At 42.9% G+C, this 12,571-nt stretch overlaps 1 protein-coding gene across 1 annotated transcript in view; it reads right to left on the bottom strand.

Annotated features, from left to right (window-relative positions):
* The window catches only part of erc2 (ELKS/RAB6-interacting/CAST family member 2), a gene marked incomplete at both ends in the record, with an annotated part of 42,307 nt that extends 32,345 nt beyond the window's left edge, over positions 1-9,962 (bottom strand). Inside the window, one exon of the mRNA XM_083971601.1 lies at positions 9,288-9,962. Within this exon, the coding sequence (XP_083827727.1) occupies positions 9,288-9,962 (675 nt within the window). The remainder of the gene's footprint in view (positions 1-9,287) is intronic.
* Positions 9,963-12,571: the final 2,609 nt, after the last annotated feature.

The following is a 12,571-nucleotide window of genomic DNA, read 5'->3' as shown; positions in this document are numbered from 1 at the left end:
TGTGGTCACCAAACCTTACAGGAAAGGCTTCGCTTCCGCTGCACGTCCGGAAAATGAGCTTCCAGGGGTTTCAGGAGTCAGGCAGAGATGTTGAGCTGCAGTCCCCCCCCCCCCCCTTCTGACTGACACCTGGGGCAGCCAGGAGTAACAGGATGTCAAAAATCCTTTTGTGCAGAAACACAAGATCCTTCTGAGAGCTACAGTAGACAAGGAGCTTGTTTTACCTTCGTCTCCCTAAAAGCTCAAGACGCAAAAAGTCCAATAAGCTTACATGCAGGTTAATTATAAAGCCGGCGGCGTGCTACATGTTTGATTTTTCACAAGATGAGCAGTTTCTCTTCTCTGTGTGGTTTAACTTTATGTTAAGAAACCGTAATGCTTGTAAAGTTCACCCTCTCATTAGAGTGTTGACATTTGTTAATTAGCAGTTAACACAAAGTGCAGCCGAGACAGACGGGAATGTCATTAGTTTGCACATTACTTGGTCTTAAATCAAAACTGACATTTAATGTTTGACCTAAAGGTGGCACTAGAGGAAAATTAAAGAATCACTAAAACCGTTACAATTCACCATGATGGGGACATTGATGCGTCAAATTACATGGAAATCCACCCTCTAATGAGGATGAGGGGATCACTTAAGTACGTTTTTTTTAATCATTATTTATTATTATGGGGCCCAGAATGACTGAGCGAAATGTTTTGGCCATCCATCAATGATCTGCTTAATTTCACTGGTAAACAAAACTTTTGACACAAGAGAGACAAAGTTGTTTCGATTTATCCTCTGGTCACCATGAACTCCACAGGGGAACTGCAGTCCATTCATCATCACACCTATCCAAGTGAGACATTTGACAAAAAATCAAAACTGTCTCCGTCTTTGTGTCAGGAGACTGACTGTTCGCCTCAGGGGACGTGAATGAATTGTCTGTATTTCATAGCAATTCATCCAGTAGCTGTTGAGATATTTCAGTCTGAAGGAAAGTGCCGGTGCGACCAACGGACCACAAGATTCCTACTACTCTGTTGCCATGACTACAAATGTGTTTTGCAATGGGAAATTAGAACCGTTGAAACTGCTCCGGTGACGTTCGGATCTTTTATCAGGTGCCACAGGCCCCAGCAGCTACATGTGCAGTGTAGCCTACTGTATATGCGTATGTGTGTTGCAAAGAGTGGGTGTTTGTGTCAGATGGACAGCTTGAAAGCGCTGAGTCAGAGGCCTATTGCTCACCGTATTCTTAATGTCTGTGTTGCATGTCGTGATGGCTGACAATATACAATTAGACCTGCCAGCACACGTGGCATTTATCCATCTCCACTCTGCTGAAACAAAGCAGCAAAGACTGTGAATGCAGAAATCTGAGAGTCAGGACAGGTACCCGTGCATGAGTTAAGTAATATTATACTGCATTCTGAATATACATGTATATGTTCTTTACAGTGCTTCTGTGCAGAAGGCTTTTTCTAATATCTTTTATTTATACCTCTGTTTATTATCTGACTATAGGACTTACTAGGGCAGATTTCTGGAGCTAGACTTTCTTTCATTTACTCAGTGTCAAAGTGACTGATGGTATTATATGTGCGCACGCACGCACACACACACACACACACACACACACACACACACACACACACACACACACACACACACACACACACACACACACACACACACACACACACACACACACACACACACACACACACACACACACACACACACAAAGAGTTTCATTGCAGCATTTCCAGCACTAAGTCTAAAAGAAATTCATTCACAACAATGACTATATGAAAATGTAAGCCATCTATGGTTCACCATAGTCACCATCTCAGTTCAGTGTGTTAGCTTGCTAGCATTTACTAATTACAGCAGTGGCTGATGGGAATGTGATGAGTTACGCAAATATTTTGTTGCAAACTGAAGACAAAGTGACATTCTGATCTGATGATGGTACTGGATCCATAGAGATCAACAGCAACTTTAATTCAATTCCTCCCGAGCAGGTTGCAAATGTCTGTACTAATTATCAGGGCAATCTAAAAACTAGGCGTCGAGATATTTAACCACAAAGTGAAAATGTAAACATCTTTGCTCTCTCCGACTGTTGTCAGCCTCTATGTTATATCTGAGAGGACAACACAGGCTGCATTAGCAGCTATTCATTTGTTGGGCAGTGGCACTATGGATCCCAGCTATGTGATTTAATACGATGCATTAAATCTGTCACTTCACGCTAATGAAAAATACTCATCATCGCCCTGCAGCGATTCACAGCTGCAGGGTGATGAGGTGAAGTATCATTTCACAGTGATTTTACACAAAGACAAACAGTCTGACTGTCAGTACCAATTAATGAACCATTCAAATAGAAATCATTAAACCACTGTCACACGGCTGTTGATTCTAAACAACACCCTGAGTAAATACCCTTTGCTCCAGGGCGTATTGTGTCTGATCTGAGCAGGTGTCAGCAGGTCACTGAGACAGTGGAGAGTCACTGAGCTCTCCAACACCAGAGGAACAACGTGGACAATGATCCTTAACAAGACGTTACATAAACTGCTCTATTTCTGTGGAGTTCAATACTGCAAACATGACACACAGCTCAAATAAGGCTGCAGTCAAACACCCACTCTCCTTCTATGTAAGAGTACTTTGGCTTCTCTTTCACTGCATGTGTGACTTTCTACAAAAGAAATCTCAGTCCTACACGTTAAAACATTATCATTTACAGTGATGGGAATAACACCATTACTAATGCCGCTACTTTTTTCAGTAACAAGGAATCAAAAAAGTTACGGTTTCCCCCGTTATAACGCTGTTACCGTTACTGACAATAAAATGCGCCATTACTTGACTCAACAAGTCCTGTCATAAAGTAATACTCCTGTTAGGGTGTACCTTATATATGTAATGGGAAATTAGTTTTTTCTTTTTTGTGTTGTGTAACAATTCTATAATCGATTCTGTTCTTTATAGACAAACTGTTTTAATTAAACAAATAAGCATGTACCTCTTAGGCAAATAATGCTTAAAGCAGAAGTTAGCGATCCGGTCGTTTTGGCTAACTTCCTGTCAGCAGATGGAGTTAGCAGTCCCCGCCCTCGTCCCTACGTCACCACATTCACGCGCATCCCTTGGCTGCACACACAGAGAGGACCGCCCCTTTATGCCGTTCTCTCTCTTCATTGGATAAAGGTTGTAGGATACAAGGAAAGTTTTCTCCTCGGCTTACAGCAGAGCAGAGTGACTGACAGACCCGTGTTTCAGACCAAACACTCTATGTAAGTGATTGCTGTCGGAAGATATAACTATTTAAGACTTATATTAACACAAACATTCCGCTTACTTCTGCTTTAACATCATATGATTAATTTCCAGACATACTCTGTACTCTGAACTGTCTGGATAAACATGTGTACGTGATCATAATTGTATAACCATAGAGCAAACTTTTTGCCTCTCCAATATACCCTATACAGTTTTTTCAGTCCATCAACTAGTCAGAAAAAAGCCATTTGGGTTGCAGAGAGATACTGAGTAAGTTGGTTAGTTCCAGATAAACGGGAGGTTAAAGGTATAATATGTAGGAATTACCCCCATCTAGCATGTGTTGTGTTGCATTCACATGAAATCGGGCAGACGTCAGACAGACAACAGACGCTGCATGTAACGGGACAAACAAGCCTCTATGTAAACAAGTGGTCCGCCAGCATGAGGCCAACTGAGCTAAACACCGCCCCACTAATTACTTTATTACTTTTTTAAAGTAATTAGTTATGCCGAACACTGCTCAGCTGGTAGAGCACCCGACCCATGTGTTGAGGTTACAGTCCTCACTGCAGACGGCCCCGATTCGAATCCCGCATCGAGCGGTCCTTTCCTTTTCCCCCATTTCCTGTCTCTCTTTTGACTCGAAAGCCCCCCAAAAAACAAAACAAAACAAAAAGTTATGCAGAACACTGATCATTTAAGATGAGACACTTAAATGATGTTATCTACATTATTCTGCGATGTTTTAGTTCTGTTTTCTAAAAAGACGTAAAACTACAGTGGAAATGACGTTGAATGAAAACCTCTTTCTTGTCCAATTAAGAAGAACATATCTTCACCGTTGGATTCTTACTTCACTTGTTAAGACGGACATCTCTGCACTGGCGGCGCTGCTCTTATCTCATCTAAACCTGCGCAGCTCTGGAGGAGGGAGACAGCAGCGGACTGGAACACGTCTCATCCCCTTTGCTTTGTTCTTCCTCCCTCCACTCCCACCTTCATCTCACCAGCCTTTGCTCTCCGTAAATGTCTCCCTGCTTCTCATCTCATCTTGTTGAGCTGAAGTGAGGAGAGGGAGACTCCTCATTTCCGCCACCCTCCTGTCCTCTGGGTGGAGCAGCGGCCATCTTATGCGCTCAGATACTGTATACAGTATGGAGGTGTTGGGGGTTGCTCGCAGCGGTTTGTTCACATGATACTTCCTGTGTACCCTCCTCAAGCTGATAGAAATCAAATTAAGAATACATTTGATCAACTTGCAGTATCTAAATTGTGTGCTGAGAGTGAATTTTTTAAACACCCAGTTTCACCCATAACAAAAGAAATCCGTTACAAAATAATGAGTGATTTTTACCCATCTAGTGAATTTTTAAGACTAAGATTTGGATTTGAAAGCAACAAATGTGTTTTCTGATTCTATAAAGGTGACATTGAAACAACACAGCACCTCTTTATTACATGCTCTCAAACCCAGCTATTCTGGAAATTATTTTCAGATTGGTTAAAAAGAAAAAATGCAGCAATGCCTGACATACATTACTTTTGGTGTTATTTTAAAAGACAAACAATTGGACTTAATGATAAATGTTTTACTAATCATAGCCAAATTCTTTATTCATAAAGACAAATATCTAAAAACCCCACCCGTCTTCACATGCTTTTTAAATGAATTTCACCTTTATGTTAAAGAGGAACTATGCAGGATTTGTATCTCAACTATGCAACATTTGTACCTTAATTAAACAACTTTGGAGTAATTGTGATGGTTTAATAAATGGCTTAACTTGTTACGAGGGAGAATGGAGGCTCTCTGCCTTCCACGCGCGTGTCACTTATTGCATCTCTGGGCTGAAAACCAACCTTGTAAGATCAGTGCCGCCGCCCCGGCGTCCTAGCTCTTGTCTCTGCGCATCGTGACACAAACGCCCCCGTAACCCGTAATCTCTGACGGATTAAACTACACAAATATGCACATTGTAACATCATACGTTATTTACTGCTTGATTGATTTCTCGCTGGCTTCGTTGTAAACAAATGCACATGGCCAGGAGGAGGGTTAGCAAAACAGAGGAAAAGTGACCAGACTTGCATAGTTCCTCTTTAAGTCCCTAAATGTATCAAATCCAAACTTGCCAAAGACTTCTATTCAGTGTTCAAAAATGATCTGACTAATAAAGCGTAACAATTATTAAGTCAACCCTTTAATCCTAATGTATTTACTATACTTTAGATGTAGGTAGTTCTTTAAATTTTATTTCATTTTATTTACGCATTTATTTATTTGTGTCTGTTTATTTGATTTCATGCCCTTATATCTCATGTTTTGTTTATGTATTTAATTGTATTCATCGTTCCATCTCTGCTATACGTTTTTGCAGAAATCTCCTACTTTCCTGACTAGTTTGTAAATTAATTTGTTTGCAATAAAGAGAGAGAGAGAGAAAAAAAGATACTTCCTGCGTCCACGTGAGCTGCCCGTGTCACGGCATCACTGAAAACGTCAATATGTCTGCTCATTATGCCTGGGCCCGCACGAAGCCAAACGCCTGTATGCGAAGCACATGTGCAAACGATTGTGACAATACCTCTCCCACACAACCCAGCCTGCTGGTGATGACTAAACCTCTGCACACATTAGCAGCTGGCGTGACTACAAAGGAAGAAAACTGCTAATCAAAAAATGCAAACATCTCCATCCACACACACAGTACACACACCACAGACTGTATGGCATGTACTGTATATTCACATGTGTGCTGCAGCTCCACATACTGTAATCCCAACCCACAGCACTTTGGTTTAGACACCACGCCCCCCCCCCACCGCGTCCACGTGTCCACACTTTGACGGTGCGGTGACGTGTGACGATCAGCAGTTTATGGTAAAGGATGAAAATGTCTGAGGCGCAGACACAGAACGAGGCAGCGTGAGCTCAGAAGCTCAGCCTCCATTTTGGGGATTGCGTTGATGAAGGCTGACTGGGCGGCTGAACAGCAGTGGTCATGACTCAGTCAGATATGGTACGCTCTAGCTCACACACTCGCCTCTAGCAGCTCGTGTCCAAGCTTCAGCACGACAAAAAAATTCCACTGAATTCAAGTCAAACGGTTCAGGACAATTTTAAAGTACATTCAAAAATGCAGCACACACACAACAGTCTGGGGCTAATCATCCCTACAGTGATGACATGACCGTCTTGATTAAAGCTCCGCGGGCAGTTGTTGGTATTTCGCTCACAGTGGAACGTGAGCTTTGCAGAACACACTCCAATGCTTTAGTCTTTTCCTAAAACGTGGCATCAAAAAGGCAGTGTATAATTCCCTGATTTTTAAAAAAATTTTCACATGATAAATAATGCATGGCATTTGCTCAAGCTAATAGAGGCCCGAGGCACCTGATGCAATTGCAAAGGGTGCTACAAGACAGAGTTAATGACTGGCCTGAAATTACTCCATTATTAATGAGGCAATTTGCTCCTCAGTCAGACTCTCAACCGGCCCGATGGGCGTGACCAAACCATCCCACCGTAAGTGTACGCTTACGTAAGGATGCCTCACAGCCCCAGAAATCAAGACAGAAAAGACCAATTATAGTAACAAGGCACATCTGCCTTTTATTAGCTGACATACTTCATTAATGAACCCTACCAGGAGGGATATAAATATCATTCAGCGTGGAGTCAGAGCGAACACTGATGGACAAGGCTGTGGATAAAAAAAAAATAAAAAAAAATCTTTGTGTCGAGCATAAAAGCATAAAAGCCCACAGCTTTCACATTCAGCTGGACACATTCAGCTCCTACAGTGTATGAAGCCGGGCTAAAAATACACTGTACACGAGGATCCGTGCTGAGTATTTAATCGCACAGAGCATAAGAAATAAGTGAAATGATGAATGGCCTGGGTCCTGTCAGTGGCAGCTTCAATAGGCACATTCTTCTCCACAACACTGTCCTTTACACATTTTCATGAATCATAAAGATAGAAGAGAATCAAAGTACCTTTGCTTCCCCTCTAGGGATCGCCACCACCCGATTGTGAGGCGGAGAGCTTGACATGCTTCCCAGCGAGGGACTGCCTCAGGGACGGGCTGGGGGAAACTGAACTGCAGCCTCTTTAAACTCTCAAGTGAAAAACCTGCATTTCAGATGGGGGGATGTCCATAAACCCACATCCGGGCAGACGTCCGCAGACCGCTCTCATCTAAGGGTCACGCTAATAGCATCCGGCTATGACCTTGAGGAGGTGGAGTGACAGCGTGCGCCGCCTTGAGTAATGAGTGGCCTTCTGCCTACCGTGTGTCCGACAGCATCACTCAGCTGGACGGACGGGGGAAAACGTAGACGGACTGGCACGGAGACCACGACCAGCTGGTAAAATTCCTTTATGTTGCTGGAGGCGTTGTTTAATTTGCTGCATCATCCCACAGCCCCGTCTCACTGTGGACTTTTCATCCAGCCACTCCAGCAATACGTTGACCTGTTCCACAATCTATCTGAGTGTGTTGTGCACTTTGGCTCGCAGAGGAAACATCAAACTAAAGCAAAAAAAAAAGGTGTTTTATATGCAAACGTCTGGACTGCACCATGAGTCAGCGAGCTGTTGGCTCTCAGCCTACATGCTGGACATTTCCGGAGATGATGGAATTTGTTTCTCGGTTTTGAAGAGGAAAATGTAACTGCGACTGAGGTCAAACATGAGGATTATCAAAATGAATAGACTGAGAGAGATGTTCCCTGTTGCATGGAAGTGGAAATAGAGAGGAGATAAACAGAGGTGGACAGAGAGAGATGCTCAAAGTCAGACTAAGTGAAGGAGAGAGGGTGGGAAAGGAGAGAGACAGAGATAGAGACCAAGACAAACATTGAGTGTTTAAGTGTCCTTGACATTTGTCTCTGGGCCCTGTGCCTACTCTTGTCAGTAACTGATTTAACTGGGCCATGACTAAAACCCCCCCACGACGGGGCAAGCAATCTCTCTATCGTCCATCTGATAAAGACAATCTGATCAAATAAAGCGGAATACAGAGTCGCTGTGGCCAAACTTTACACGGAAGCTACAATTCACCCGTTGGCAGCGTCGTCGTGCCTTTTCCACTCCGGGTCGATAAACCAATGAGAGCCGGTTGGCAGGGTTAAAAACTGTGTGCGGTGGTTTCCTACGGGCCTGGTGGCTCGGCATATTAGCACAGATTTCAAAAACTAAATTATAGAAAACAAGATGAAAGGGTTCAGTATTTCCTGTGGCTCAAGTGGTCTCTCTGACATTGATTCGATACTGGAGTCCTGGGCGAGGAGAGTGTGTGTGTTAAATATTTATGCACACAAAAGAACTCTGTCCAGAAAGGTTTCCACAAGTACTGAAAGACATGACTGACTGCAGTAATTCTCTGATTTCTTGGACTGGGGATGACAGTGGTCTATTGCAGAGAAAGGAATGGTGAAGGCAGAGGCACAGATCGAAATAAACAATACTTACGGGCAATGTAATCAAAAGAATATATATCTATAACTGTGATTACAGAGCTGCATTACATCAGAATGTGTATACACATACAGTATGTGTATATATGTCTATATACTGTACATATATATATATATATATATATATATATATTTTTTTTTTTTTTTTTTTTTTTTTCTTCCTCTCTTGTACCTTGGGCGGCTATAATGTTGGCGAGTTGCTAATGCCTTTGCATTAGTACTTTTTTTTTATACATACATACATACATACATTCTTTAACCTTTTTTTTAATGTACTTTAAAGTTATTTTATTTTCTGTGTGCGTCTTGTCTGTCAGTGTCTTTTTGAGTAATGTGTATTGTCTATATGTACAGCCCCGCCTGTGCCTTGGTATTATTCACCCATGTTATTTTCTTCTAACTTGAAAATTGAAATAAAATGTTGATAAAAAAAAAAGAAAAGAAAGAAAGAAAGACAGCAAACTAGCAGCAACTGATATCTACTGCAGTAATGAGTGGATTACCTCGGAGGGCGGCTCTCACCTGGTTCTCCTCGTGAGTGACTCTCATCTGCTCTTTAAGGATGGACGTGCGTGCCGCCTCCTCTTTCCTCATGATCCTCTCCTTCTTCAGCTCGGGGCTCCAGAAGCTCTTGATGCTGTTGGTGGAGGAGCCCAACTTACTGTCCTTCAGGTCAAGCTCTCTACGCAGCAGTTCATTCTCCCTCTGCATGTCCCTGAGCTGGGCCTGCATCTCCAGCAGCTCCCCCCCACTGCCCCGCACCGCCTGCCTCAGCAGGGCAGAGGGCACCCCCTGGTGGTGGTGGTGGTGGTGCAGCATGGAGAGGGAGCCCAGGTCACTGTAAGACAGAAGGTCAGCGTGGGGCAGCCCCACTGAAGCGATGTTGGGGCTGCTGCCCATGGCTGTGACGCGGCCCCCGTACATGGCCCGGCTGGTGGCGCGACCCAGAGTCATAGTGCCTTTGGGGTAGGTGGCAGTGGAGCCCACGCCCTCGTGGTCACTCAGGTACATGGGCCCTGAAGTGGCGTAGGCGGCGTTGAGGGACTGGATGTTCTCCATGGAGAGCGTCTTGCCCCCCGCACCACCCCCGCCCCCGCTGTTGGCCCTCCGATGGCCCAGTCTGGGGGACCTTGGCAGGCGCGGGGACCGTGCGGGGCTGCTCTCTATATGGCCTACAGCTCTGGCACTGCCGTACATGTCCTGTGAATCGGCGGTGTGGCCACCAGGGGGGTCCTTAACAGGGGCACGCTGAAATGAGACTGCTCTGACTCTCTGTACCACACATGGGCGACTTATTTCATGCCTTAATAGGTGCAGCACATCAAAGTCAGATCTGAGGAAAACAGGAGAGAAGCACCTGTTAGGTGAATAACAACTGTGTGCATCAGATGAAAGGCTCAGTAAACATGTATCAACTTAAAGGCATATTTCAACATTTTGGCAAATTCACACATTGCCATAATCCCTATAGTCATACTGTAGCAGTAGGTTTGTTACCTTTAACTGCCGGTGCAAGCTGTTTTCTGATCGGCGGGGCAGAGTCACGAGCTGCTCAGCAAACGCTACGGAGGCGTATGGTATTTCCGGGTTTCCCCTCATCAAACTCATCAAATACACAATCCAATGACTCCAAAAAGCTCTGGTGAACAAGTTGTGACCTGCACATTCACCACAATACTGTATGAGATAATCATGTATAATTATGTAACATTATGACACATGAAGCAAATACTCGGAACTACTTGTGATTTTGAAGTCACTCTGCCGACCAGCCGTGTCTGGGATGTAGTTCCGGCTACGCATTTGCCTCGAAAACAACTCCGTCTCGTAACGTTCCATTATTATCTCACAGTGTGGTGAATGTGCAGGTCACAACTTGTCCACGAGAGCGTTTTGGAGTTGCTGGATTGTGTATTTGATGAGTTTGATGAGGGAAACCAAGAAATACCATATGCCTCCATAGCATTAGCTGAGCAGCTCATATTTCTGGGCCAACAATTAAAGGTAACAAATCTACTCCTAAAACTATAGGGATTATGGCAATGGGCAAATTTGCCAAAATGTTGAAATATCTCTTTAAAAAAAAGGACATTCCCCTCAGAAAACAAACATGAAGAAACAAATGGATTTGGTCTGTAAGATTAGCTTTATGATGGTGTTAGTCAATACCAGCAGGAAACTGTCACATTTTGTGTGGCTCCTGTTTGAAATGGCCCACAGGAATTTCCCAGCATCATCCCGGATATCCTAGTGGCCATCGTTTATCTAAATCCCATTACTTGTGCTGATACGCTTAGGAAAGACAGAGCAGCATCACATCCACACCGTGTCTCAGCTTCACAACACAGTGATTAAAACACAGGAAACAGTACACTACAGAGTAAATATCTTAGAGCATAACTGTCTGTTCTGCACAGTGAAGTGTCTCTTGTTAAGTAAATAATAATATCCATGGTTTACTGACAGGATATATATGATCCAGAAGAAGGTGGTATTTTTGAAATGAATTCTATAAAAAAATATGCAGGCCGTGATTTAATTATTCAAATGTCTTACTGTTTTATGAGTTAGATTTATTACAAGCACAGATTCTGCACATCAAGTAATGATGTATAGCCTATTATCAGTTCATGTGAATGTGATATCAACTCCTTGCGTACAGTTGATCTGCTCTTTTTATATTTCCTGAGGACTTTAGAGAGTGGGATGTTAATTAATTATCTCATAGCATATCACTAATGTACACAGAGCCAACAATGTATGGTGTATGGTATAGAAAGCAGCAGAGTAGATCAACAAAGGGCCCTGTGCAATACAATCAATGCAATAGCTCAAAGCAATATAAAATCTGCTGTAACAGACAGTGAACATCATCAGTCCCATGGCACTTGACATAATGTAATATATAAACCCTCAGCTGAATGAATTGTCTCATAAACATATGAAACTTAACAAATTAAAATAGACAAGAGGACCTCAATAACCACAGGTGTTCTGCAATTCACAGCAAATCTGTGCAGAGAACTGGGTTTTTGTATACCTGATGATATTGATGTTGCTGTTGGGACATGGAGGGGACAATACCGTATTTTTGCATGGTTCTATTATGATTAGCTAAATAAAATAATCATAACAAGCATACCAGGCTTTGGGACAGAAACCTAATCAGCCTTTGTTGGCGCAATTCTAATTAAAATTGTAATTAATTCACACAAAAAAAGGTCTAATAGTGCAGATCCTTCTGGCTAACAAGGAGAGAAGGATGTGGGATGCTTAATTTTTAATAGTGTAATAATGGCTCTGCCATTTCATGCTATCTTCAGCTCCAATATATCTTAAGATACATCACAGGCTATGATTTAATAAAGCTGGAGATGGCAGGTGATGACAGGACTATTATTACACTATGGAGGATATTTTATGTAGAATAGTGAAAGCTGTGGACAAGCGCTGAATCACACTCCTGGGTGAGGACAAGACACTGACTCAGTCATAGGCTATTTGGAGAAAATAAAATTGACTCTTCAGTCAAAGTGAACTATGGTACTTTTCTCTTCTGGTGACTCTTGCTCTGACCCAGTTGCCATGGTGACTACGCCTGGACTCACACTGATAAAGTACGTCAGCCTTCTGACATAACAGCAGCAGAAGTTTCCAAAAAGGTGTGGATGAAAAAACAAACTGCAGCTGAATGTAGGAGCACCAAGGTGACATGACAGTAGGTAGCGGTACAGGTGCTGTCTTTCTTACAGCCCCAAGTTTTTAACTTTATGTAAAGTCTTTTATTCATTATGATATAATAACTG

Source organism: Trachurus trachurus, assembly GCF_905171665.1.
Source record: "Trachurus trachurus genome assembly, chromosome: 5".
NCBI lineage: Eukaryota > Metazoa > Chordata > Actinopteri > Carangiformes > Carangidae > Trachurus > Trachurus trachurus.
Note: the sequence above shows the minus strand (reverse complement) of the source record. Positions and strands in the feature narration are given on the sequence as shown.